Below are 27,632 nucleotides of genomic sequence, written 5' to 3'. Positions count from 1 at the left end.
TACCCCCAACCAACTGACATTTGCCCACCCATGACTAAGGCACATTTTGACTGTCAAAATAAGTTTTGTTTGTTTGTTTGTTTGTAGTTTGTTTGCTAAACATGTGACACAGCTGGTGGTGTGGAGCATTTGTGTGTGTGTGTGTGTGTGTGTGTGTGTGTGTGTGTGTGTGTGAAATGCTGTACATATTCAAGGCTTGAAAGTAGACCCTGTGCCCGGGTCTACTTGAAAGTAGACCCTCAGAGAGAGGGCTGCATCGCCGATGGTGATGCTTCTCCTCCTCCTTCTACTTCTCCTCCTCCTCCCCTCCTCCTCCCTCCCGGCTGGGTGCAGACCCGGTGGCCGCAGGCGCTTCGTAAGACGCTGACGAGGAGGGGAAGGGGCTTAGCGGGTCTGGGGTCCCCGGAGACGGCGCGGGAGAGCCGGGCGGGGGTGTCGGGGAGGCGCCGGAGGGGCGGGAGCGGCCGGGGCAGCGCCGGCGGGGGAGGCGCCGGTGCGGGCGGCGCGTGCGCGCGCGCAGGGGCGGGGGCCCTGCACCCGGGCGGGCGGGCGGCAGGTGCGAGCGGAGCGGACCGGAGCGGGCCGGCGGTGCAGCGGGGCGGGTGTGGGTGGGGAAGGGAAGGCATGGGCTGCGCCCCCAGCATCCACGTCTCGCATAGCGGTGTGATTTACTGCCGGGACTCGGAGGAGTCCAACTCCCCCCACCAGACCACCACCATCTCGCAGGGCACCGCCACCCTGCACGGCCTCTTCGTCAAGACAGACGCGGCCGACTCCATACCCTCCGTCCTCGCTTACCAGAGCCGGCAGCCGCCGCCCTCCGCCGCTCCCCGCCGCAAGGAGCGTAGGGAGTCCGGCGGTGCCTCCACCCGGTCCAGGACGCCCCACTGCTGCAGCGTCGAGGCGGAGACCCAGACCAGCAGCTCCAGCGTCAAGGTAAGCGGTGGCTGCTCCAGAGGGGTCTCCGGCGGGGCCGGTCTGGGTCCCGCCGGCCGCGGCAGAGGGAGGACAGTGCGCGGAGCCGGCGCCTCCCCCAGTGAAGGATGCTCGGCGGGCGGGATGCAGCTGCCGGGAGCTGTGCCCTGGTGCCCACTGACTCACCGCAGCTGCGGCGGTCGGGCCGGGCCGGGCTGGCACTGCTGGGGGGGCAGCCACGCCTGGAGCTCGCCCAGTGGGGAGTAGCGGCCGCCGGGCCCCTCAGGCTCCCTCCACCTCTCCCTGCCCCGCTGATCCTTGCGTTGGTGCGGCTCCCGGGCACCCTGTGCTGGGATCGGTCCTGGACACCCCACGAGCGGAGAAAGGGTTCGTTTCAACCTCTGTGACTGATAGCAGAGAATGGGCGCCTCTGAGAGAGGCGGAATAAAATCTCTCCCCTCATAATTCTCAAGTGCAACGAGCCCGTACTTGCGGCTAGGTTTACTTTATCCCTTTTTCTGCCCCCCGTGTCTGGTTAGAATGAAGTGTTGCTGCGAGGCGTGGATGTTCGGCTGAGAACAGAACCACTGTGATTTGCACGCGTATGCAAGTTCACCTTGCTGGTGTAGGGCTGTGGGGATGCTCTCGGAGGGGCAACAGGATCTGTTTCTGTAGGATATCTGGAAGGCTTGGGTCTCCCTCTCAGTGCCTACCAAGCAGGTGCACTACTGCGACCGTCTTCACTTAAGTTTAGGACTTAAAAAGAGATGATTGTGCTGGGTTTTCTTTTCCTTTTCCTTGCCCCCCCCCCCCAATCAGAGTAGGTTTTTCATTGACTTCTCTGAAAGCTTTCTAGAAATTAGGTTTTGCTTAGTTGCCCTCTTCCAAGCTTATTATTGATAAAAAATGGTGTCACGATCCTAGCTGCACCTTAGATTTCTCTTCTGTTATAAAGCAGGATATCATGTCACAAATTAATTCCATGGTCTTAAACGGATTGAAGTACTTTGTTAGAAGGTAATGAAGAAATTAAAAAGTTTTCTTTCTTTGTAATTTAAAAAAATCCAGAGATCACCTTTAGGAAAATGTAAGTGAGATAGATCACAAAAACCCACCCTGGAACACCCCCACAATCCATTGTTAGTTTGTTTATTCAAATGTTGAGAAACTTGCAGAATTGTCTGCAGTCACATTGACCATTTCATTCAGTCAGAAGAAGCTGCATCATCAGTGATAGGGACAAAGTTCAAGAACAACTGGAATAAAACAATTGTGTTTCTTGGACTCAGGGATTTTGGTTTTGGGGGTTTTTTGCATTTCAGAGTGGAATACTTAACACAAAATAAAATTTCTTTTTTAATGTAGAGGAGAACAAAGTAGAAATACTTTCACGATTAAGTTGAGATTTGAAAAAAAAAAGTTAAAGTAGTAATTCAGTTCTTAATAATGATTTATGATTTGCTGTTACATCCTGTGCTCTTATAAACAAATATATTTGTCAACTTTCTGGTTATTAAAACTGAAAATATTTCAGATGTTTTTGAACTTTGTCATTGGCACTGTAATCTTGTTGGTTCAACAAGGCCAAGTACTGTCTGGGTCTTGCCCTTGGGTCACAACAACCCCAGGCAGCACTACAGGCTGGGACAGAGTGTCTGGAAAGCTGCCAAGAGAAAAAGGACTGGGGGTGGGGAGAGGGGGAAAGCATGAGAGTGCTGGTCAACAGCATGTGAACACAAGCCGGTAGTGTGTCCAGGTGGCCAAGAAGGCCGATGACATCCTGGCCTGTGTCAGCAATAGTGTGGCCAGCAGGTTCAGGGAAGGAATCATCCTTCTGTACTTGGCACTGGTGACGATGTACATCAAATCAGGGACCAGTTCAGGGCCCCTCACTACAGGAAAGTCATTGAGGAGCTGCAGCAAGTCTAGAGAAGGGCAACAGAGCTGTTCAAGGGTCTGAAGCATAAATCCTATGAGGAATAGCTGAGGAAGCTGGGCATGTTTCTCCTGGAGAAAAGGATGCTCAGGAGAGATCTTATTGCTCTCTACAATTACCTGAAAGGAGGATGTAGCCAGGTGGAAGTCAGCCTTTTCAGGTGACAGGATGAGAGGAAATGGCCTCAAGTTTCACCAGGTGTGGTTTGGGTTGAATATCAGGAAGAATTTCTTCATGGAAAGTATTGTCAAGCATTGGAATGGGCTGCCCAGGGAGGTGGTGGAGTCACTATCCCTGGAGGTGTTCAAGAAACAACTGGCTGTGGCACTTACTGCCATGGTCTAGTTGACAAGGTGGTGATTGGTCAAAGGTTGGGCTCAATGATTTTGGACATCTTTTCAAACCTAAATGACTCTGTGATTCTGTAATTATTTTCTGTAGTTTCAGTTCTTTTTACTAATTACGGGTTTGTTAGGATTTTGGGGGTTTGTTGTGGGTTTTTTTAAGTTATTGAAAAACTGTTTCAATTATATAGTAGAAATATTCTCATTCTTATAAGAATTAGGATATGTAAATTTTTTATACAATTTTTTAAGTTGAATTAGAGCCTCCATTCTTACTGCCAATCTTGACACATTTTCATACAGTTTAATATCATACTTCAGCCTTTGTCTGACTAAAGCAAGGTTGGACTATTACAGAACTATCATAAAGGCAAAATTGTACATGATACCTGATGAGCTATGAGAAGTGGAAAAGTGTGGAAATACATTTCCCCAGTAGTATATGATAACAATATTTATTTCCATAGAAGTTCAAAATGAAAGAAAATATTTCTTTTGCTAAGAAGGAGTGTCTAGCAGTACTACATGATTTTATCTGCTGTATTACTTAGTTGCATATATTAGCCATATTTGATATTCCATACCATGTGGTGTCATGCTCAGTATGTAAAGTGGGAGAAGAAGCAGGAAGAGAAGGATGTTTGGAGTGATGGCATTTGTTTTCCCAAATCACCATTACATGTGATGGGGTCCTTCTGTCCTGAAGATGTCTGCACCTGCCTGCCCATGGGAAGCAATTACTTAATTAACTCCTTGTTTTGCTTTGCTGACATGTGTCTTTTGCTTTGCTTGTTAAAGTGTCTGTGTCTCAGTTAATGAGTTTTTTCACTTTTACTCTTTTCCTCTTCAGATTCTCTCCATATCCTGCTGGTGGTAGAGTGAATGACAGCTGCCTGAGGCTCAGTTGCTCTCTGGGGTTAAAGCACCACAAAATCTCATCTAACTCTGTTTAGGGGACAAAACAATGGTCAAATGACTGTGACCACTATTATATATTAATATAATTTTCCATTTGTTTAGCTGTTTAACCCACTTAAACCATGCTGCTTGGTGTTTTGTGTTCTAAACTGATCTTTAATTGCTTACACAATCAAGTATTGCATTATTTACATTTGACCCTGTCTTCAAATGATGTTTTAAAATTAATCCACACCGTAATATGAAACAGGCATTAAAATATATCTACCCGCAACAATTTCAACCTTTTTCAATTTAAATTAAAAAATGAAAAGAACCCCAAACCAAAACCAAGCCAAACAAACAAACAAACAAAACCAACCACCACAAAATGATCCCACATCACTTAGAATATATGATTTACCTAAAACTTACTTTCAAAGTCTATCTGATCTGTATTTGTTTGGGGTGAGATCAGTGTTACAAAGACAAGGGTCTTTGTAAAACAAAGGGAAATATTTCCTTTCCTTAATGACAAGTTCTGAGCTTTCAGAGCCTTGAGATGTGTTGGTCCCATCCTGCTCACACTGGTTAGGAGTAACCATTCAGCAGTTCTGGTGTGTGTATGTGAATTGAATTCTTTGTGAATTGAAAGCTTGGTAACTAATATCTAAAGCTTGCTGCCAAAGATCTCAACTAGATTTGTTAAGTATTAGAAGATGCATCTGCACCCAGATTTGAAAAAGGACTGACAGGTTCTGGTGCCCAACCATACTCTGTGTTACCAAGGTACTTGGTCAGAAGTGCCCGATTAAAAAACAGACATTCCTTGCCCATGTTCCTTCCTTAATAAAACCAAACAGTATCAAAACAAAGAGTATTAATATCTCAAACCTTAGATCAGCTTTATGTAAGGATACAAGGCATTTAGCTTACATCGCTGAAGCATAGCTTTGAACATGGAAAGATGCTGACTGTGTGAAGGCTGATTGACCCATTGCTCTGAAGTGCAACAGAACCAGTTGTTTAGCAAGGAATGAACAGTGTCTTGGGCACTTCCTTGGAGATTTAAAAAGGTAAAAAAAGTTTACCCTATCTTTGTTTACAAGTACATCTTTTAATTATAGCCAAATCTTAAGCAGACGTGTGTGAATATATTGTCTTTTCTTGAACACTTGAGACATCAGCATTAACCAAACTTTAAAGACTACAACAACAGACAAATTTTAAAGCTCTTGTTGCTAACATGTAAGCTAGATGGAAAAAAACCCAAAACCGTCTGCAGTCTTCTATTGATTACTTGATCGTATTTTTCTTCTTGAAATTACAAGAACAGCAGGAGTAATGGTTTGGATTTTCTTATGCTGTGTTCTTTGTGGAAGAGGAAGGTCTGTTTATGAACCTCCCTTCATGAGTCATAATAGGAGCAGGTTTTGACAGTTTTCAGGCTTTTCTATAGCAAAATGTTTATTAGACGCAAAGCTCGGAATTAAGAAAAAATATATGGGACAGTATCTCTTACCAACATTGATCTGTGTTAAGTTCCAAGGTGGAAGTGTTGGAGTGGGTGCATCCTTCTCAAAATGTCAAGAACCAAGCTTTTACTTTTTTTTCCTAAATATGGGAGATTATGTAAAAGAATGCAGCTGCCAAATACAAACTGGAAAACACTGGGAAATCCAGATACTGAGACAGTTGTATCAGGTCCATGGGTCCTGGAGAAATGCAGCTGTAAGCATTGCCTTGATTTTGAGGATAGTTCTTCTCTTTAAAGCAGGATCATGTGTAAGAAAAAGCACCGTACTTCTTGTTTTGTTTGAAACGTACTACTGTTTAACTGTCTGCTAGTAAGTTTTGTAGCATGTAAAACATATCAGACAAGACAGCCCTTGAACATAGTTCAAACAGAAAAGATTGTGGAGGCCAAAAAGTATTGAAATATGCTACGATGCAGAGCCTTGTTAATTTAGACTAGATGTTCTCTAAGAGGTGCTGGCATGAATAGCTCTTACCATAAAGGATATTGATAGTATAGAAGTGCTCTTCTATGACTAAGCCCAGACATCTTAAATGAATACACTAAAAGGAATTTTGTAAAGATTTACTGTTCTTTATCTGACCTTTCCATTCCTCCTTCAAATGATTCAGGTAAACTTCAGCAAACCCTGTAGTTACACTTTTAAGCAATTCTAGACAGAAGTGTTACAAAACAGATAATACCATTTCTTCAGAAAATATGAAAGCCCTTGGCGATGAGAAGCCTGGTGGAGTAAAATGTGACTGCACATTGAGTCACACAGCATTCTGGACTTCCAAAACTGTTCTTGATGATATGCATTTATATCATTAAATATAAAATGTGCACACGAGCACACACACGTACAGGAAAAGTGTTGGAAGCTTGTAAGAGAACCATGAGCCTTGACCATTTCATCACTGGAAGTCAACAGAGTCCCAGAGCCCCTCTAAGTTCTCTGGTAAAAAGTTGTTTTGGAACATTTGCTTTTGGTGCCCAAAATACCAACCAGTTTTGAGTAAACTGATCATTATTAGAGTGTGTTTTCCAGTTTTTACTGTTTGCTATGGGCAAAATGAGACTGAGGTTTTACCTTCTGATGAGCTTGCTGTGAATCTTTTGATAGTTTCTAACACTCCATGATTGTGCTGGGTGCAGACAAAAGGGATTTAAAATAAAACTAACCATATAGCTGAAAGACATAATGCAAGCTGAAGAGTTCTGCCAGGTATCTTGGGGAATAGTGGGTGCTCTTAGCATGAAGGAGACAGGTTTGAATTCCTGCAGCTGAGAATGTTTAATGATCACTAGGCTGTGATACAGAAAGTGGGCACATAGTTTCAAATTTTTGTCCTTCAGGTGAGGAATAATCTAGTCTTCTATCATACTTTAATTAGTGGTTTAGAACAAAGTATTTAAGCAGGTCGAACTAAAGGTGTGTACATGATCTGCAAATAGACTGAGGCAAGACTACCAAACACCTCTTGGAGACATTTCCTTCCAACTCTGAGTTGATTTGAGTGCCTCTTCTGTGCCTTGGACATTTATCACAATGAGATGATGAGCTCACCCTTTTTGCTGTAATGAGCATATAAACACCTCATTCTCAAAAATGTTTCCTGTTCCTGGTGGGGATCCTTCAACTTCTCTGGGAGTTTATTATTTTAGACAGGTTTCTGTACTTCTTCTACATCCATGTATTCCTAGATCAGGTAGTTGTAACAGGCTGGATCATACAGCATAGGCACTCCTGAAGTAAAGAGTAATGCAAGTCCATATTTTCAATAATTTGGCAATGCTCTGTGAAGTAGTCCTTAATTTGCTACCAGATCTCAATGTACTTTACTATTCATGTAGATTATTCTCTGCCTGTATTTCCTCTCTGTGTGTTCGTCACTCCTCTTACATTTTTGGAAGATTCAACTCTATCTCAACTCTAACTCAGCCCTATCTACAGAGTTTTTCAGTGTAGTCCAAAGTGTATGTAAAATCTGTAGAACTGTCTTTAGTGTACATGTAATTTTCTGAAATTGCCTTCAGCAAAGACTGTATGTAGCTATGTGTCTCCTAGAAAAAAAACGTATGAAGTGTTTTATGGTGTAGCAAAGTTTAATTGTCTTTAGTGAGTCTTGTCATGGTAACCAAAGCCAGGATTATGGCTTCAGAAAATCAACAATATCACATTTACCAATATAAAGATAAAAGTACAAAGCATTGTGAAAGACAGCCTGTGTGTTCGAAGTGGTTGAGGGCATGAGCTTATAGTAACAACTGCCACTTGATGATCCCTTGCGTAGTACTGTCTCCCTCTGGCACAGATCAGTAGGTGTATTTCTAGCCCACTAAGCCACGAGTCTGTCAGGGCAGCAACACACCACCTGACTGTCCCCTTGCTTTTCTGAGGGCATCATCCTTGGGGCGATCTCACAGGCTGTAAAGTACTATGAGCTAGTTCTACAGGAGCTTCCACAACTCCCCCAAAACACTGATGCTTTTGGCTTGTGAAGCTTGAGTCGCCTTTCCATCTGTGTGAGGAAGAAGTGCTGTCCAAAGATACGTTATTAATTCTGAGTAAGGTGACATGCTGTACAGCTTTTTGGAGACTGTGTCTAGTGCAGGTAACTTTCTTCACTTGAGAGGACCATTAGTCCATTTTCTCATGAACTTTTATTTTTCCCTTTCAGCCATTTGTGTCAACCACAACTTCAGCCTTCAGCATCCAATTATTTATAAATTACTTTCTCACCGTGTTGTCAGCTATAAAAGAACAAAATGTATTAGAGACATGCTGTTCCTTTGCGTTACCTCTGACTCTGTGAATAGAGAAGTACTCTGGAGAATAGTCAAAAAAAATCACTGCATATCTCTACACACTGATTTGGCTTTCCAGTGCCAAATATTTCATATTTTGAGTATAGAAGGGGTAGAGTGTAGATTTATGCTGAGAACCCCCTCAGCACCATTTATGGTGCTCCTTTGAAATCACTCTCTATATTAAACTCTTAATAATGTGAGTTACTCACTTGGAAAATGCAGAAATAATTTTGATGTTGATTTGAGATTCATTGACCTCCTGCCCTGGATTCATACTGCATCTGAAGAGGCAGCTTGCTTTCTAACAGAATGAGAAAGCTGGATCAACATTAGTTGATTTCATAGCATGGAAGAGGGAGCAGGAATTGCAAAGATCTGGGCCACCCCGACTCCCACACACAGAATTCACAGAGAATGCAGTCAAGTGTGAGCATGTGTATAGGTGTTATAAAACCATGTTTAAATAAGAATTCCAAAGAAACAGCCCTTAGCTGAGAAACTCTGCATTAGTAGGGTCAGCAATGTCCACTGCTGAAATGGGCAGAATGGAGCACTGAAGCAATGTAGCTATTAGAAATCAAGGTATTCAACATCTATTTGTAAGCCTAGGACAAACTGCTCACAGCCAGCTTGCATATAGAGCTATAACCTGTGAGATTTAATTACAATTTAGTGTTTATATTTGGAGGGGTGAGGCCTGATTTCTATCTCATTATATACATGTTTTAATCAAATAGTGATATACTTACCTGTGGCATGCCTTTCAGTGCTGTCAAAAAATCAGTTTAGTTGACTGTGGAATTGGGCATGAGGTCTCTGATGTTAGCTTTGGAGCTGCTTCCAGCAGTCAGTTTTCCCTTTGCTCTAAGGTCAGCCATTTTGCCACAGGGACATTGAAAGTGGTTTTGCTCTTCCCCTGTCAAAGATTTGGAAGGCTGTCTGAGGACACTGTGAACTTGAATGTCGTCAGTGGTCATCGTTCTCCTGCAGTTATGTTTAATAATCATTGTGTCCACTATGAAATGCGATTTATCAAGCCATTGTGCTAGACAGAAAGCCAAGAAATCTCTTTTAGAAAAGGAGAGGTAAAATTAGGCTTTAACTTTTTGTGTGTGTTGTTTTCCAAAGTTAGCCAAATTTCTTTTGAGAGCCCAGGGCAGGTGTTAATGTGATGGCTAGGTTTTTTTCTGGAGATGAGACACTCAAGCACAAGACTGTTTTCAAAGAGTCTCAAGAGGTTCTCCGATGTGAGTACTCTGCTTCCTGGACTGTTGGCTGTTGTGGATTTCCATCCCTCTTGCCTCAGAGATGGTTTCCCTGAAATCTGTGCATTCCAAAGACTCCTATCTGATGAATCCTCCTTGTTGCAAAGACAGATGTTTCTTAAACAACTGTTTAATTATGTTGTGAAATAATACAAGGTTTCAGGAAAATGTGTTTATATTCCATTTCAGAATAAAACCATTCCTATGTGTTAAATGGTTAGGGCTGTGCTAGTGTTCCAAGCAGTGTGGTGACTCGCGGAAAAAGTGGAGTATGTGCCATGTTGAGTACCTTGCTGTGGCCTCATTTCAGGCTGCTTCATTTTGCCTTAGATTGCAAAGTGAGGGAGGCCAGGATAGCAAGACATCTCAAAAATTTGAAACTCTTACATTCTCGTGGACATGTTGTGGTGGGCTGCAGCTGCTGGACAGCACCCCATCCCCATGGAGCTCTGGATGGCAGCTGAAGTGCGCTGGTGGAGACCTCGGATATCTTTTGCTACCTTTGTTCTAGAGTTTTGTACAGACATGAAAAAGGTCAGTTGGGGTACTATAACAGTGTGGTAGATGGTTAGAGAAGAGATGGATGAAGTGAAGATCTGAAATGGGATAAGCAGTGAGACTTCATTGTTCAAGTGGGAGAAAAAATGATCAATCTAGCTTAAGCTGAAGTGGTTATGGAAGGGGCATCTGTTGTGGGCTGGAGGAGGCCAGGACAGAGAGTTGTGCCAAAGGGAGTGGAGATGAAGGGGCCTGTGGGTAGAGAGGTATTTTAGGGGAAGAAAAAAAGATCTGTTTTGGTGGTACAGGGTACCTTTGACACTTGTAAGTCTTGAGGATATAATGTAACGTCTGAATCTAATGATTTCTGTCCAGATCTTATAACAGCTGCACAACAAAAATGTATCTTACTGCTCAGTGCTAAGCATCAGATTGACTGATGCAAGAGGAAATGCCTAGGTGGTGTTCTGTGTACAAAGCTGTAGTAATGTATCCACTGCTGCCTAAAGTCATTTAATAGTCCGGGGTTGTCTGTGAAACAGACACATCACAATGGCAGAGGACTCCTTCTAAGTCTTACAATTAAACATTTGAAAGCAAGAGAGAAGTAGCTAGTATTTCTCTAGACAAATTGAAGACTCCTAACCAACTGCCAGTTCAAGCTCTATATTCTCTAAGGGGGAAAAAACCCCCTATTACCTTCGTGTGTTGTTTTCTCCTTGTCAGAAGTACTGCTCCAGACAAACTGTGCTGGTTTGTTGTAATATCCTGATAGTTGCAAGAAGAATGTTGGTAGCTAAATCAGTACTTTTACTGTAAGACAGGAAAGAGAACTTGCTGGGAGGATCTTGTTGCCCTAAAGAGAGTTTTCACAAAAGCGGGGGGAAGGTACTCTACCGAAATCTAAAATAACAACAATAAAACAACACCAAAGCAAAACACCAAGCAAAACATAAGAATGAAAATTGTTCTAATATGGAGATACTTCAGGTATAACTGATTCTGGTATTATTCTGTGAACTTCTGTGGTAACTTTGTGTAATGACAGGATATACTCCTGTATTTCAACCACAATTAGAATACTGCCAGCAGAAGATTCCCAGGGTGTATTATCTCTGTGGGTCTGGTGCATAGGAATGAATTTAATCTTAGTAGTAGATTTTTCTTTCAAAAGTGATTTTTGGATAAATATTACCACTTTATTTGGTGCAACAGTTTCTTTGATACGTTCTGGCATTTTTCTTATTTTGGTGTGACAGAGCTTTTACTCCTTTGGTCCTTCAGGTGGGCTTGGACTGAGCAACACAACTTAGTTTTTTTCTCACACTGTTAGTGGGTTAAAAAAAGATGTTTATAGATATTACTTAAGACTCACACTCAAGACGAAAGAAGTCTTAAAAATAATTATTTAAAATTCTGTCATTTTAAGTTAGATTTTGTGCATCCTGGTGTTTGGGATATCAGACTTCTTCTTTCAGATTTATGAAAGTGAAATATCTTAAAATTATCAATAGGAGAAGAACTAGTGGTGCTGATCAGGCCTCCTCAACTGGAAAGAGTGTCTGTTTGCAGATATGCATTCACTAGAACAGCCAATGCACATACAGATCCCTTTTGGCCCTTTGGCATTTCAGTGGAGCAGGGACTATCCATACAGTTCAAAGAGTGCAGTAATGAACTATCTTCAAAGAAGGGAATCTATTTCATGGGTTCCACCAGATTTATACAAGAGGCTATTTTTAGATCAAGGATTTTTTTGCCCCCTTAGAGCTATGAGACATCTGTGGCCTTGCCTTAGATTTGAAAAATCTGCCTTGCTGTAAGTAGCTCCTTTAAGTCCATCCTTTCATGTTTGCTTTATTGTTATTTTTCATTTAGTTGCAAATATCTGCAAATAGCTTAAAACTGAAAAGGGTTCTGTATTTTTGTAGCTCACATGTAAAATCTTATCAGAGAACACTGTTTCCCTGCATGGTTGATGCAGATGGTTGCCTATGAAAGGATGGCTCTTGATCACCATGCTCACGGCTCATTCTCTGGTGTCAACACGTAACACAGTTCACCTATCCACATGCATGTTTACAGATTGGTGTATGATGCATATATGTTTTTTGTTCTCTAATCTGTTAAATGGCAAATGAGTAAAGAATGTCTTCTTTGTTTTATTTGGGAACATGTCTTATAGCTGCACAGGATCCATTGGAACAAAAAGAAAGAAAATGAAGGAAGCTTGCTCACAGTTGCAAGGTGTTTCTGTTTGAGTTGCTGATGTTGTAAAATGGATACTAGATATATATGATCATCTTTGAGTTTGGGCTGGAGAGCTACTCCAACAAGATACTGTCATCAGGCAGATTTAGGGATATCTGAGTGAGGAAAAAGCAGCAATAAACTTTTGTACACTTCACAAATCTTTAGGAGAGAGATCTGCACACTTTGTAAGAACATTTAACAGAACTAGCTTTCTAACCAAACAGAACATGAAGAAGATGAATGTGATTATTCTTTAATATGTTTATCAATATTGAAGAATTTTTGTGTCTCATTGTACTGTAGAATTTTTGTGTCTCATTGAAGGAAGAGGAACATTTCATTTCAAAACCTAATGAAAGAGCTTAAAATAAGAGCAGTAAAAACTTTGTATCATTTTGCACTTCCAGCTGCAGTACAGAAATGTGAAATTCATACAGGTAGTCCAGTGGTCCAAATTCAGAAGTCACCATGCCATTTGTTAGGATGCAATCTTGCTTCTAGAAAGACTACACTGACATTAAAGAGACGAAGATCTGGCCTTTCTCAGATAGGCAATGGGCAAAAGGCTACTCAATTTTTTTTTTAAGTTTCTCCACATTTTATTTTTAATTCAATACAAATAAATGATTGGGCCCTGATACATCCTCTTCTGGTTAAGGGGTTATCAAGAACCAGAACTACTGGCATTATATCACACACACAGCCCTTAGCTGTTTTAGCTGTAGTTGGGCTGGGCAATGGTGCTTCTTTGAATGACTTGTCCCTAACCCTCTGTGACAGGTGTTCAACATTTCTTGATGTGTGAAGGAGATAGCAGCAGAGCATGGGTGCATCATACAAGATTTGCATCACTTGGAGATGTCAGCAGTGTTCTTGCCACTACTCCCTTTGGCTGATCTGCCACTCTCTCTCTTGCAGGGTTTTTATTTTTTAGCCTGTTCTTTCAGCATGGGATCACTGAGGAAGTGATCACATAGGAAGAGGATAGTCTGCCTTCTTTGAACGATGGGATCCTTTTGTATGTTTGTACACATACTTGCTGTGTGCTTATCTGCAGGTTGGGTGAACCATCTGCTGGTCTCTCTCCTCCAGTTTTGTTTGGTTTTATTCCCCTCCTGATCCTCCCCCACCCACCTACCCATTTGACCAGTTGTAGAGGGTTTGCCATTGCTGAGAATGGGATCAAAGCAGGATACACTTAAATGTGTGGACTTCTTTTTGGTCCCAGTTCACATCTACCAGCTGCCATATGTCTTCAATCATTCTTTCTCACTCTGAAGGAGAGCTGTTCTCTATCTATTCCAAGTATTATCCAAACTGATTAGTATCTGACATTGTAGGTATATTTTCATTTCTGCTACCAGCATGCATGCCATGAACAGGAAACAATCAGGGCACAAATGTGTGACACAGAGCAGTACCTTCGTGCTTCCTATCACAGAATTAAGCATAAAACAGGGAAGAGCCTTCTATGCATCTTCTCTAACCTCCTTCCAAACTTTTTCTGCTTGTCTGCTCAAAAAGTCTTGGCAACTGACTCGTATGCCAATGGGAAGATAGTGAGAACTGGATTTCCTGTTTATTTGAAAATTTCAATTCAAAAAGTCAAATATTTCAAGGATAAAATTCTGGGAAAATATTTCAAGTAAATCAGAACTTACTGTAGTCAATCTGAGATTCTGTTTATATTTTGATAAAAATGTTCACCTGATTTACTACTTCTTCTAAAGGCTTAATAAGTTAGTATTTTCCTGGTTGCTGGGAGGATCCAGCTGAAAAATTTCTCGCTGTCTGGCACTGATAACTTCACTTGATGCTGCAATGCAGAGGTCCAAAGACACGTTACCATAGCGATACCCACAGTAGTTTTAAACCAACTTTAGGTTACTAAAGTTTGAGTGCTAATGATTACTGCAACGTCAGCTGTAGAACACACACTGTGAGGCTGGATATATGCTTCATCAGCTGACTGACTGACCATACCTAACTGGAGCCCAACGATGTTCCCTTTGGAGGCTGGAAGAGCAGGACTGAGATTTTACAGCTCTTGCTGAGACACAGCCAGTCTTGTACTAAGACATCTGACCAGGTGCATAAGCACCACAGTTGTGCTACTATTATTAGGGAGAAATGGTCTTGAACAACTGGGTCAGCTCAACAAAGGCACAGTGGCTCCACAGATGGGATTTCAGTGCTTGCTCCTACTCTTCCTCCTTCCTTAGTAACTGACATGGATTTTTTTTACTTTTTGCAATGGTGTTCCATCTTGGGTAGACATTGCACTGTTAGTTCAGCATTCAGGATGAAAAATAAAATGAGTGATTATTTACTCTCCTCACCATTAACCATAACATCAACTGTGTTGTTACAGATCTGGTTTCACTATGTGTATTTAATGCTTGCAGATGTGTTCAGTGAGCACATACAGAAATGAAAATTGATTCTCTTTTGAAGCAAAAGGTTAAGTGGAATACTAAGGTGAAGAGTTTAGCAATCAGCCTTTAAATATGATTCTGATTTGGTACGCTTCTGACCCCAAATCAGTGAGAAGAAGCTAAGCAAGGTGGGTGAGTAGGTTGTTACTGGTTCTGTTGTCATTATGTTTCTTTTCATAGTGTACCTAGTCATATGAGGGAGCACAAGAATGAAATGCTTACCTGATATTGCTGTCAGCAACAGAAAGGTAAAGTGAATGACAGCCAGTTGTGTATGTTCTGCTGTACATGTAAATTCATGAAGGCTTCTGTGCTGCTTCATGCTGTATACATTTCAGTGATAAGTAATAATCTCAGGTAGAAATGTCTGCAGCCTACCTGTCAAGAGCAGCATAGACAATCATTAAACGAAGCAATCTTAAATAAGATAGGCGCTCTTGCAGTGTTTTCTCAGAATTGGTCTTTACAGTAAAGCTCACTTATAAATCCTTTCGAAGTAGAGTGTATTTGTTCTATTTGTACAGTCACAGCATCTGCACTACTCTTCCAGGGAAAATAAAATTATTTGTGGTGGATACCAGTGAAATTACTGTGTTCATAGTATAATCTAGTTACTTTGAACCCATGTAAAATTTCACTGCAATTTTTAGCAAGTGTCTTATACAACAGAAAAAACTCCAGAATAACTGGCCTGCATGAGAAATGGAGGAATAGTTTTTATTCACTGTGAACATAGGTAAGGTTTTTTCACTTTCATGTGGTAACATGATCAATAACTACAAAACCATTAGGTTGTATTACATGGAGAAGTAGGGTAAACTTTTTTTATGATCTGATATAGGAAAAGCTTGAGATTTTGGTTTCTCAAGTTCTGAGATGGCCCAATGCCTTTAATGATGTGGCTTTTGCCCCCCAAAATAAGTGTCTGCAGAGCGATTTTCTGCTTTGTGATGAGGATTCCTGCAGCACCACAGAGGTTGTCTCAGTGTTGCCAAGTGGAAGAAAATTCCAAGCTGATTCTTCCTTAGCTGAAAGGATAGTTCGCAACCCAGAGGTGAAGATCCCATTCTGTAGAAAAATGGAAACTGTGCTTAGATTTGCTTTTAGTTATCCTTTGGAGACTTCCAAATATATATTTCTTAGCTTACTCATGGTGTTTGGAGGCAACCATAGTTTAAATGTAGTAAAAGTGACCAAATAATGTAAAGATATCTCTGCATGCATCATGATTGAAATTAAATACCAGATTAGGGAATGACTTTTTTTAATTTTTATTTTCAATGGTGAAGGATATTTGTTGGGCAGTTTTAGTGAAGTGAAATATAAAAAGAATACGGTTAACACAAATGTACTTCATTGGAACTTTTACAGAAAAAACTGTATCTTCAAATCACCTCTTTACTGGAAGCTGCAAGAGGAATTTAAACACAAGAAACTTCTAAAACATTAAATATTAAGCATAACTCAGCACTTAGACACTTATGGGGAAATTGTACTTTTTCAGCATTTCATATGTATTCAGTACACATTTTTTAAAAAACTGATGCTGAAATGGGTCAACAGTGCATGCTTCTATAAACTCCTGTGCTTCTCATCACTAGCAAAATGACTTCTCACTGTCCTTCTCATCTTACTGCAAACTTTCTGGGGGGCTCCTTTCCTGAGGTCTCTTTAAAATCAAATTATCTGAATATGGATCTGAGAAGCAGCAGTCTCAGTTTCTGTATGGGGAAAGAAAAAAAAACACTACTGGACAAGATGCATGTAGGTGGTGTGTCATGGCCACTTGTCTTTTAGAGTGCACAAGGCAAACTACCGTTTCAGAACAGATCTCTCTGCACGGTAAGTCCATCATGCTGACTGTAAAATTGCCTTAAAGTCTATCAGAGCTGTTGTCTCTGACCTACTGCAGATTCACACCTACTGCAGTGGTGTGTCAAGGCCACTTGTCTTTTAGTCAAGTTCTCATTTCAGAACAGACCTTTCTGCAAGGTAAGTTCATCATGCTGACTGTAAAATTGCCTTCCAGATTATCAGGGGTGTTGTCTCAGACCTACTGTAGATTCAGGGATATGTTACTTCACACTAACTTTAAAAATATTACTTTATCTATCTTCAGGACTTAAAAATGGCTTTGCTTTATTTTTAATAAAAAGTTTTCTGAGTAATCTGTACCTGCTATATGGCAGTTTCTGTGAAAAACATAATGACTGCAAATTGCAGAATGTGTCAGACTGTGCCGTGCTTCACAGCTATATAAAAAAAGGAGCTAGTGTTCCATGGAGCACATAGCATGAGTTCACAGCGACTCTGCAAAAATAAGTAAAAGAGGGATTTTGGGGGGATTAATAACTAAAGAAAATTCATTCTGTATATTTTGGAAATCTCTTATGGTCTGCAGTGGGGAATGGATGTAGGAGATGTCACACTTGCTTATTCTAGCGTGATAGGTATTAGCCTGTGTTGATCATTTTCAGAGACATGATGTTGGTTTGGTGGCTTGGTCTGACCCAGTGCAGCTGTTGTTGCATATTTGCAATCCTGACCTTCATTGAAGCCTGACTTAGCAAAATATTTAAGCACATGAGTAGAAACATCCAGCTTGACTGGAAAAACCAGAGCAGCAGTTTGACTTTACATTTCCACAGGGTCATTGCACCCAGAACTCTAAAACAGTGATCATAACCTGTGTCTGGCAGCTAAATATAGAGCAGTTGGTAAGCTCCATGTCACTACAATGGTCTAAAAAGGAAAAGTAGTATTTCTCCTAGAAGAACTGTGTATGTGAAGATTCATTGTTTTAGTAATAAGCAGATCTGAATACTTGAGGTCTAAATTCTGTGAGAAGGAGTATATTTGCAGAACCATAATGAAAATAATCAGGGATGCTCTTATGTTAGTCAGTGTGAGAATCCAGAAATCTGTGTTGTCACTTCATTACAGGGTTTCTGCAGATGAGACCAGTGAGCTAGTCAGACTGTTTTATGTGTGCCCAGAAATGAACTTTTTATGTTCATCAACTGTAACAATTACAGATCTTTTACTACAGATGGGGAGGCCTCCCAGCCCAGTGTCTCTTACTTACTTTCAGGAAAGCATTTTAATTTTAACAGTAACTTGCTATGTGAAGTAAAATGAAATTTCTGGACTCTTGGGTCAGCAAGCTGGCCCCTGCAATTGTAGGAAACCACCTTCTGTATCTCTTTTGGTTTCATCAAAGCTTTGAAAAAGTTTATGTCAGGTCTTCTCTGAGTTTACTGATGGGAGTCCTAAGTTGCCATCTCTGCTTTCTCTTGTTGTATTCAGCTAAAAAGTTTCTAACAGATAGCAACATACATAAGTAATAGTGTGGCTCTCTGTGTTGTTTGAATTTCAGCTCATTTCTAAGACTCATGCAGTCAAGGTTCTCTACTACCCTGCCTATCTGGCAGTTCCTTTTTTTTCCTACTGTTTTTTTAGTAGCTTTGCCTGTGGCATTCCAACAAATCCCCTTCAGCAGTCTTGAACAGGAGAGGTTTATTAAGTTTAATTTCTCTAGAAAATAACCTCTTTATTATTTTATATTTTATGTATTTTATATGTTTTTGTATATATTTTATATGGTTTTATATATTTTAATGTGTTTTTATTTGTGCTTGTATTAGGGTGGCCCCAGACATTTTGTAAAATGATATTGATTTGCATCTTCTGTTTAACAAAACTCAGTATCTTTGTTCTTCCATACAACTGTGTCACAGACTTTCTGCATGAATGGCCTGAATGCCCAGATCACTTTCCCTAATCTCTTGGCAGCTCATTTCCCCCCGTTTACGCCAATCAAATATTCCTTAACTTTGAAAACTGAATGTGACTCAGTAAGAAATTTAGAGAAGTTATTGTTTCCTGTCTTGTGATATGCACTTGTGAATAAGTACAGTATTAACAGGAAATAAAACATATTTCCCTGCAGAGTCCATGCAAAGACAGTTGTAAAATAAAGATATATATATGAGAGAGATATATAACAGAAAACTTCAGGAATAGGTTTTTGTGTTGTAATCTCATGGACTATAGTGTAAGAGTGTATATAATTTATGCATAAGCAGTTATTCATTGGAGTTGTACACGATGTGGAGTCTAACCCACTAAAATGAAGAGATCATGCCTTATAAAATCTCCGTTGGTGAAAATGTTTGTCTGTGAATTGAAACTAAAATATTTTGTGGTTTTCAGAGATAGTATTTCTAAATAAAGGTGTTTGGAAAGTGTCAGACTTTTAACTGTGCATGTAATCTCTTGGAGAGAGATTAATATTTTTCTATGGTTCATGATATGTGTATAGTTCCTGTTGCATAATAAGTGTTTAATTCTGTGAAATGCTGAGCTTTTGGGCTCTGTTCAAGAAGCCCTTTTTGTCTCCAGCGATATTGCTCATAAAATAAAATTAAATGATTGCTGAACTGAGTTCAGTTTCTGCAATATCAGGTGCATTGAAAATAGGCAACTGTAACTATTCTTTGGGGAGAGGAAGTTTGGGAGTTAACACTGCACTCAGCCAAAACTTACACTTTCAAGTGTGGATGTTCATACTGTGTACATGCAGAAGCTATAAGAGAAGATTGGTTGTCAAGATGCTTGCGAGAGGGTTGTGCTTCACTATCTGTGGAGAATATAACAGTGCCATTTTTTATCTTCTCAGTAATGTGTTGGTAGTAAGTTTTGTAATTACATCCTAATGATGGTGGACTAAAATGACCTAATTGTATTCAGATAGATGTCAGTACACATAAAGAGTGGAGTAGCATTAAGAGCTCTCTGTAGAAAATTGGCATGACTCTTATAATGCTGGGTCTGAAAAATGGCACTTAACCTGGAGGTGCTTCTCCTTGTTAAGACTGGAACAAAATGTCCAAAAGAAGTTTTTTTCCAGAAAGCTTTTAATTTCACACACAGAGCGTAAATAGTGATGAGTAATACCAAAATCATTATTGCTTATTGCATAAGTAATAATTTGCTCTAGTGCAGCAGAAGAGGGGAAGGACTATGCTATACCTTCTTTCTATGCTTTTACAGACCTTAATTGGATTGCAACTGTATGCAGAAGTTAAACACTAAAATTAGATGCTGGTCGTACCAGCATTTACATGACTAGAGCAATGGGAATGAAATTATCATGACTGCATTCAAGTTTGTAAGACTTAGTAATTAATTTTACGGATTTATCAGGCCGTTTCTTACGTCTGCAAGGTATGAGTTCTTCAGGTACATCTATCGCTGGCTACTCTGTTCCTCTGGGTCGGAGCTTCCTCTTCCTATGACCTATACATACCTACCTTGTATAAATACTGCTTCTACTTTTCCTCACTCTTCATCCATATTTGAGTAGGGCTTATAGAATTAGTCAACCTGTGTGCCTTTATGTGACATAATATAAAAGTGAGAGGTGATCTCTGTCTCTGAAGATTATAAACTAAAATAGGTGAGACAAGCTTCATAAACATTTTAGTCCTGAATGACAAAATACGGAGGGTGAAAAACGCTGGGTTTGGGTAACATCTTTGTGGCTTAGTTAGGTGACTCACCAGTGGACAAGACACTGTGCACATCCCAGAAGATGATATCTGGATATCAGTCTTGGAGCATTTGAGACATGATTGCTGCTGTCTGGATTAGCTGCAGTGGCTTTGTCAAAACTTAAATAGAAACTTAAACTGAATTAAATGTGATCAGGAATTATTCAGTCAGCATGGGAACCTTGGAGCTGTTTATTTTTATGAGAATTTGGCTTTGATTTTCATTGTCTGCACAATTTTTAGTGTGAGACATAGCAGAGACTTTCATGTTGATAATTTGTAGTTGCACAATAACAGACAGTACAGCATCACATGTGATACTTGAGATGGTAGGATCTGCTCTGGGAATAATTCTATTTGTGGATTTCTAATTAAAAGAGCAATGGCAAACTAGTTAATTTTGATATATATTTAAATGCTATTTTTGGATTTCAGAGTCAATGTTACGTGGTAATGGAAATAATGCCCATATGTATCTGTTATCCTAAAAACTTGGGAAGATTTAATTTTTGTTTTATTGGTATTTGTACTGTGTATTTGCAATTTGGAGTTATTGGGTTTTGTATTTTTGTTTTTGTTTGTTTGCTTGCTTTGATAGAGTTCCTAGGTATAATTCTAAGACATATCTTGCGGATGCTAACATTTTAATTAAAAGGCCAAACTAGTTGTTTTCAGCTGGCTGTCCCAAAACTCGAATAGACAGGATAGAAGTGCTATAAAAAACAAACACTTCACTGACTGTGAAGGAGAAGGGAAGAGGCACCATTATGTCTTCAAAGGACATATTCCTGTTCTTTAGGTACAATACCCTGTTTTCTCCTGGAGGCCATTTTGGTATTTTTGTGAAATGTAGATCAAAGTTCAATGCTGAGGTTTTTTTCTAAGTGAAACAATTCAGAAAACTTCAATAAATTACTCACTCTTATCAGAACATGTTTGTTCTGTTTTTTGTTGGGTGTTTTTTCCCTTTGTTCCAGCAAGAGGAATGTAGTATTTTATAGAGGTTTTAGGCTGAGATAGTATGTAGATGCATTGCTGTAGCCGACAAAAGAAGATAGGAACAGACCTCTTTGAAGCAGGAAAAAAATTCTTTCAGCTATGTCTACCCAAGAGAAGAAATAAGAGGAGGTGATACTAAGCCAAAGCTCTGATGGTGAGATCCATCATGCATCTCTGAAGAAGCAGCCTGCTACCCACTCCAGCCTAAGGTTGATATTGATAGCTAGTAGTAGTATCTACAGTGAATAGTGTTGCAGAAATGGTAGATTAAAAACATAGCACATGCCTTGGGTCAAAAAGAGGTTTTTTCCCTTTAACCCTTGGAGTAGAGTCCATAATGCCTATGTGTGCACTTGTACTCCAGTGTTTCAGGTGCTGTGTCTGACTGTTCTCAGACTATTGAGGGGTATAGTCTTAGTGATTTTGTTCTTTCAGTAAAATTCTGTATTGTCTATGTTAAACAGTGGAAGGCAAGAAAACAACATTCATGTCCTACAGTAAGAACATAGATAGATTATTTACTACTGTAACAGAAGCATTAAATTAATTAAGAGCACACTGTTTCTTGTCTGTCGTGGTTTAGGAATGGCATCCTCCAATTTAGGAATCCTGCTAAAATCCAGTGTTCCTTCCACTCCTGCCCCTCCAGCTGGAGGCACAAAAAGCAAAGATTGTGGGTTGAGATAAGGACAATTTACTGGAAACAACAATGAGATAAGAAAATAAACAGTTACAGTAACATTATTAATAAAAAAAGGTATAAAAGAAAGAAACAATGGAAAATCCCTGACAATATGCAGTGCTGAGCCACTCCATTGGGCAACCAGAAGGAACCCCTTCTCCCAGGAATAGAGTGAGTACCTTCCCCCCCTGCCCCAGCAATGATGTGAGGTGGTATAGAATAACTACCTTGGCCATACCCTCTCCTGGCTACTCCAAAAAAATTAACCCTGTCCTGGCTGAAACCAGGACATTGTCAACATCTATCTGAACTAAAATGTTTTTCAACAAGGAGCAACGAAAGCCAGCAATAAATTGATGAAGGGAAAGGAGGCAGGTTGCCCTTTCCTAGTAGTAGATTTGCAGAAAACTCCTGAATTTTTACACAGTAAAATACTTAACTTATTCCTTTGCTAATTTTCTAGAGGAGTTTCAAATGTGACGATTCCAGAAAGCTCTTGCTGACATCACAGAACCCTGGAGGTGTGCCTCCCACAACACAGTATAGAAGTAGAATTTAGCATTTGTTTTTTGGCAAAGCCAAGGGAACTGAATAGTCTTTAGAGCAAATGCTGAGCTGGGAGACCCTCAGGTGTATGCAAGCAACTATCAGATGCTTTTTCTTAGTCAGTGTTTGGAAGACAAAGTTAATTTTACATTTTTAAATAATTGTTTGATTGCAGACTGACTGTATGCTTAATAAGTTATGAGTATTTACCTAGACCAAGAGGTAATGGAAGAAGATCAGGTTTATTTCACTAATATCTTGCTGCAGGTTATTACTCTAGCTGTTTCCATTCATGTATCTATTATCATATTATCTGAAATTTCTGGTATTGAAACTCACTGCATTTTTTTTTTATCAATTTTAATAGCCATGCACAAGAACTGATCTACTGTATTGAGCCATAGGCCTGTCCTCCTGTTATCTTGTCCTGGATAAGCACAGGGAGCCTTACATAACAGATAGAGAAGTGAGCAGATGAAGAGGGATTGTTCCCTGGGCCTCTTTTAACCTGTAACTGAGGGGCTTGTGAGTTGAGGTTATGTTCCTACTGATGTGTTTTGCAGCAACACAGGGGCCTACCCTTGGTAAGTTTAGTTCAACTGGTGTTTCAACAACACCCCCTCCAGTGGCCTGCTTTAAGGGAAGCATCATATTTCTTGTATTGTGGATACTATCGATGAGTCATTCTTTGTTCTGCCCTACACTGTTCATGATTTCATAGATACCTGTTCAATTCCTTTGGTTCCTTCTGGCAGAAGAAGCCTAGTCTTTTTAGTTATCCAAAAATGCCTTGGAATATCATGATTATTCTTGTTGCTTTCTCTTTAATTTTTCTAGTTTTGGTTAATTTATCTCAAGGAAAACAAAAGATTATGTACAACACTGAAAGTGTGGGTTCACCATAAATTTACATGGTAACAAAGATTTTTTGTTTGGATCTTTGTTCCTATCCTCACAGTAGCTACCTTTTTTGGTTAGCTCAACACAGAGAGGTGAAAATAAAAACAATTTTTAAATCTTTCTGTATCTATAGTCTTGAATTTTGCTCTCTCCTAAACACCAGTGCATGTATTTCTGAAACAGTTCAAGCTTAGTTGCTGTGTTTTTCACTAAGGTTGGTGTACAGAGGTTTGATTGGATCCCCCCATAAAGACTTGATTGGATTTCCCACTAATGTGTGTGACTCATCCTCCTTCAAAACTGAGAATGGACAGTAATTACAAACAGATTTACAGAAAGAGATCTCACTATGCCAAGATCCACAAGTCTTGGGCAGATTCTGTTTACTTTGATAGATGTTTGGAAAAGTTTGGTTTCCCATTGCATCTTCACACTGCAAGGACATTAACATAACTTGCCATGAATACTTAGTGAGGATATGTGTGCTGACAAAATAAACACACTTTCAGAGAAACTTCTGTTGACAAAGTCAGTATTCAAAATAAACCTGATGTCACTGGTGACTGCATTCTGTAGTTGGTTTTCTTTCCACAAATCTAAGAACACTGTAGTTTGGGAGTTACACCATTTGTCCAGTAAATGAATTTTAATTCCTTTCTTGTCTGTACAGGCTGGGTGTGTCGCACAGCAGCCATGCTGAGAAGGGATCCTTGACCTGTGATAGCATTGGGAAAGCACCACTTGGAGGGACTAGATGACCTTCTGGGCTTCCTTTAAGCCGAAAGTTTTGTAATTAATTGCTCTTCACTGAGCATCTTAAGCTATTAATCAGGCCCTTCTTTTTCAGGTTCTGAATATCTGGGAGAAGAGGAGGCTGTTTCCTACTGCTGTAGAGTTTGAGACACTGTACATGGTCAGTGGAGAAAAGTATGATCTTAATTTACATGTCTTGCTGTTTTGTGAGCAGGAATGCATTAGCTGAGATGAGCTATAAGCATCAAGCTTAGGTGGTGTAAGGAACGGTATCACTATACTTGCCCTGTTTTTGCATTTTTCAGTTTGCATCTGCTTTTGACCACTTCTTAAGCTAGGATATTGTGCCAAGATTGGTTGGTCTGACCGATTTTTTGATTGTTTCTCGCAGAGTTTCTAAAGAGAACATGGGAATTTGTTTAGAAATCTCCCCAGAGACTTGCAGTATTTTGTTAAGGAACATCCTAGTCACATGTGTTCAACCAACTGTATCTTGGAGACCAAATCTATCTTCCTCTGACATCAAGAATCAGAATTTTGGAGTGGTCTTAGTAGCACCTAGATGCAGATCATGACCATTAATCCACATAAGAAAAATCTGTACGGTGAGAAACTCTGTGTGCAATCCTGCTGGATTGCTTCCAGATTCTGTGGAAAGCCTCAATCAGCAAATTATAGAACTAAAAGGCATCTGGACTACCCTCTATGGACTGAGGGGATTTGAGCCTTTTGTACCTTTGACAGGTCCGTAAGGAGCTGCTTCTCTGAGCAGCATTGAGGGCTGCCCACAGTGGTAGTTTTTATGCCATAATGGCTGAACTAGTGTCTTTTCCACTTGACTGTTCTACTATCCTATTATTATAATGCATTCACAAAGAAGCTGCTACCGAAATATGAACAGAATGCAAAAAATCCTAAAATAATACTAAATAATATTCTTTCTTAGGTTATCCTTTTATATCAGACACATTATATTAGAGCTCATAGGATTGTTTTACAAGTGACAATTTGCTTGTTCAAATGGTCATCTAAAATCTCAAGCAACTTGACAGAGGTATAGTTTTCTTTCTCAGTTTTTCTTCTCCTTAGGATGACCTGTTTTTTTCGTGACCTGTTTGTGCTAGCTGCCCTTTGTTCCCTTTCTTCTTTCCCATGTCTTTCAGAGGTTTGTCTACATCCCAATGGTTCACTTTTCTTCCCTTATCAATGATTTTAAATTGAAATAGGAAGTTTATACTATCACTACTGCCTGTAGTTGCTTAAAAATGGATGAATTATGTTGCAGAGGGAAAAAAGGAATGAGATATAGAGAAGAAACAGGTCTGTGGTTTTGAAGGCTTACTTTTCTAATTTCTTATTTGAAACATAATCCAGGAAATCATACAGAGAAGAATGAAAACGAAGGAAGAAAGACAGAAATATTACCATCTGTTCCTGAAGCTGATTCTGATCAGACAGATCTTTTCAGCTTTGCCCAGAAGCAGTTGTAGGAGCCGACTCTAAGAACCAAACATAAAAATATTCAATATGTTATCAATTGTGTAATTCACAGGAATTCAACATGAGGCATTTGATCCTTACTTTGAAGTTTTTATGAGCTACCCAACTATGTAATGCTCCTCTGGACTCCTTGGAAAGGTGGCAACTGGCTGGCATGAGAGGAGCAGCTTGTGGAGTAGAGTGAGTTGGCAGTCCTCTACTGGGAGCCCAGAAAATGAAGGGCATGAGCAGCTGGGGAAGCAGGTGCAAAAGTTAAATGGAAACCACAGCAAGGAGAACTTAACAGGAATTAAAAAAAAAAAAAAAAAAAAAAACACACAAAAAAAAAAAACACCAACAGATTTTGACAACAGAGGTGGCAGAGAGCAGTGGTTCCCGAAAAAGAGTAGCTGTACTGGTGGGTGGAGAGGATAAACAGAGGCAGCAGGTCAAATGAATGAAGCAGAGAAAGATGGTGTCTGAAAAAGCCACTGAGGTCAGGCTAGAAGGCATCTAGCTCAGAACCAACTCATCAGCAATATGAGTATGGAGTGATTCATCATCCTTAGTCTTTGACAGTTTATCGTTTAGTGACTTTTTGACTCAGAGGTGGAAAGAACTTTGTGAATCTGTCCACAAATTGCTAACAGGTCAAGTGATATTCTTTGTAACACTGGAAGTTGGAAAAGAAACATGAGGAAGCAGAGAAAGAGTTACCAAATGTTAAACTACACAAAAATGCCAGTGGGTTGGAGTTGAAAGGACCAGAAGTAATAAAAAAAGTAGAAGGCAATAAAGACTGGGATATATTTCTGCTAAAGAAGACAAGACAAAGAAAAGAAGTGTAACTGGTGAACAGTGGAGGAGAAGCTGGGCGCACTAGACAGGTGTGCTGTAGCAGGCAGAGGAGCAGGACACCAGCTTCAGGCCAGGGGTGCTGGAGAACAGCTCTGTGACCTGTGTCTCATATATGGTTGTAGTTCTTTCAGGACTGTAGTTGGGCCACAAACAAACAAATAAACAAACAAACAAATTTTTAAAAAGGCAGCAAAGGGATTTGAGGTTGAAAATAGTGGAAATAGTGATACAATCAAAAGTGGAAATGGTCATAACCAAAGGATAGGCTGAGGTGTCAGCTCTTACCAGTGGTGTGGATGGGGGAAACTGAGCTAGAAAGGAATGTAAATAAGCCCTAGCAAAGATGGGGAGATGTAACCAGGGGAAAGCTGGGTTGAAAAGAGAGTCCTGTTAACCTGTTTGCTAAACCAAAGAGGCAGAGGTCTGAAAACATACTACAAAGGTGAAGGAAGTGATGCACCAGCATGAGAGTAACTAAAAGAAAAAAAGATACAGAGGGTAGGAGCCTTCAGGGCAAAAAGTTTTCCGAAGGGAGCTTGGCATCTGTATGATGCTTCTCAACTAGGACATCCATCCTGAGCCTTTTCAGGATGCTGAACTCACAACACCCTTGTGTAGTGGGTTGACCCTGGCCAGATACCAAGTACACACTAAAGACACTCTCTCACTCTCCCTCTGCAACTCCTCTCCCTGAGCTGCAGCAGAAACAACAACTGACAACAACCCCCATTCCCTGTCCCCTGCACTGCTGGGGTGAGGAGGGAGAACATGGAAGGAAGGTGAGATGTGGGGAAGGTGTTTTTAAGATATTTTATTTCTCACTCTTTGGCTGTTAGTAATAAATTTATCTTACCCTGTTAGTAATAAATTTAAATACTATCCCCCAGTGTAAGTGACCTCTCCCAGCTGTTATCTCAACTCATGAATCTTTCACTGTTTTTTTTTTCTCTCTCCTCTGTCCAGTTGCAGAAGGAGAGTGAGAGAGTGACT

General features: G+C 40.2%; 1 protein-coding gene across 2 annotated transcripts in view; it reads left to right on the top strand.

The window, feature by feature from the left end:
• Positions 1 to 624: 624 nt before the first annotated feature.
• The window catches only part of PDE8B (phosphodiesterase 8B), a 74,669-nt gene continuing 47,661 nt past the window's right edge, over positions 625 to 27,632 (top strand). For both annotated transcript variants that reach the window (XM_050328757.1, XM_050328756.1), the window contains exon 1: positions 625 to 936. In XM_050328757.1, the coding sequence (XP_050184714.1) occupies positions 625 to 936 (312 nt within the window). The remainder of the gene's footprint in view (positions 937 to 27,632) is intronic.

This window comes from Myiozetetes cayanensis, unplaced genomic scaffold (assembly GCF_022539395.1).
Source record: "Myiozetetes cayanensis isolate MyiCay16 unplaced genomic scaffold, myiCay2020 scf4, whole genome shotgun sequence".
Classification (NCBI taxonomy): Eukaryota; Metazoa; Chordata; class Aves; order Passeriformes; family Tyrannidae; genus Myiozetetes; species Myiozetetes cayanensis.
Note: the sequence above shows the minus strand (reverse complement) of the source record. Positions and strands in the feature narration are given on the sequence as shown.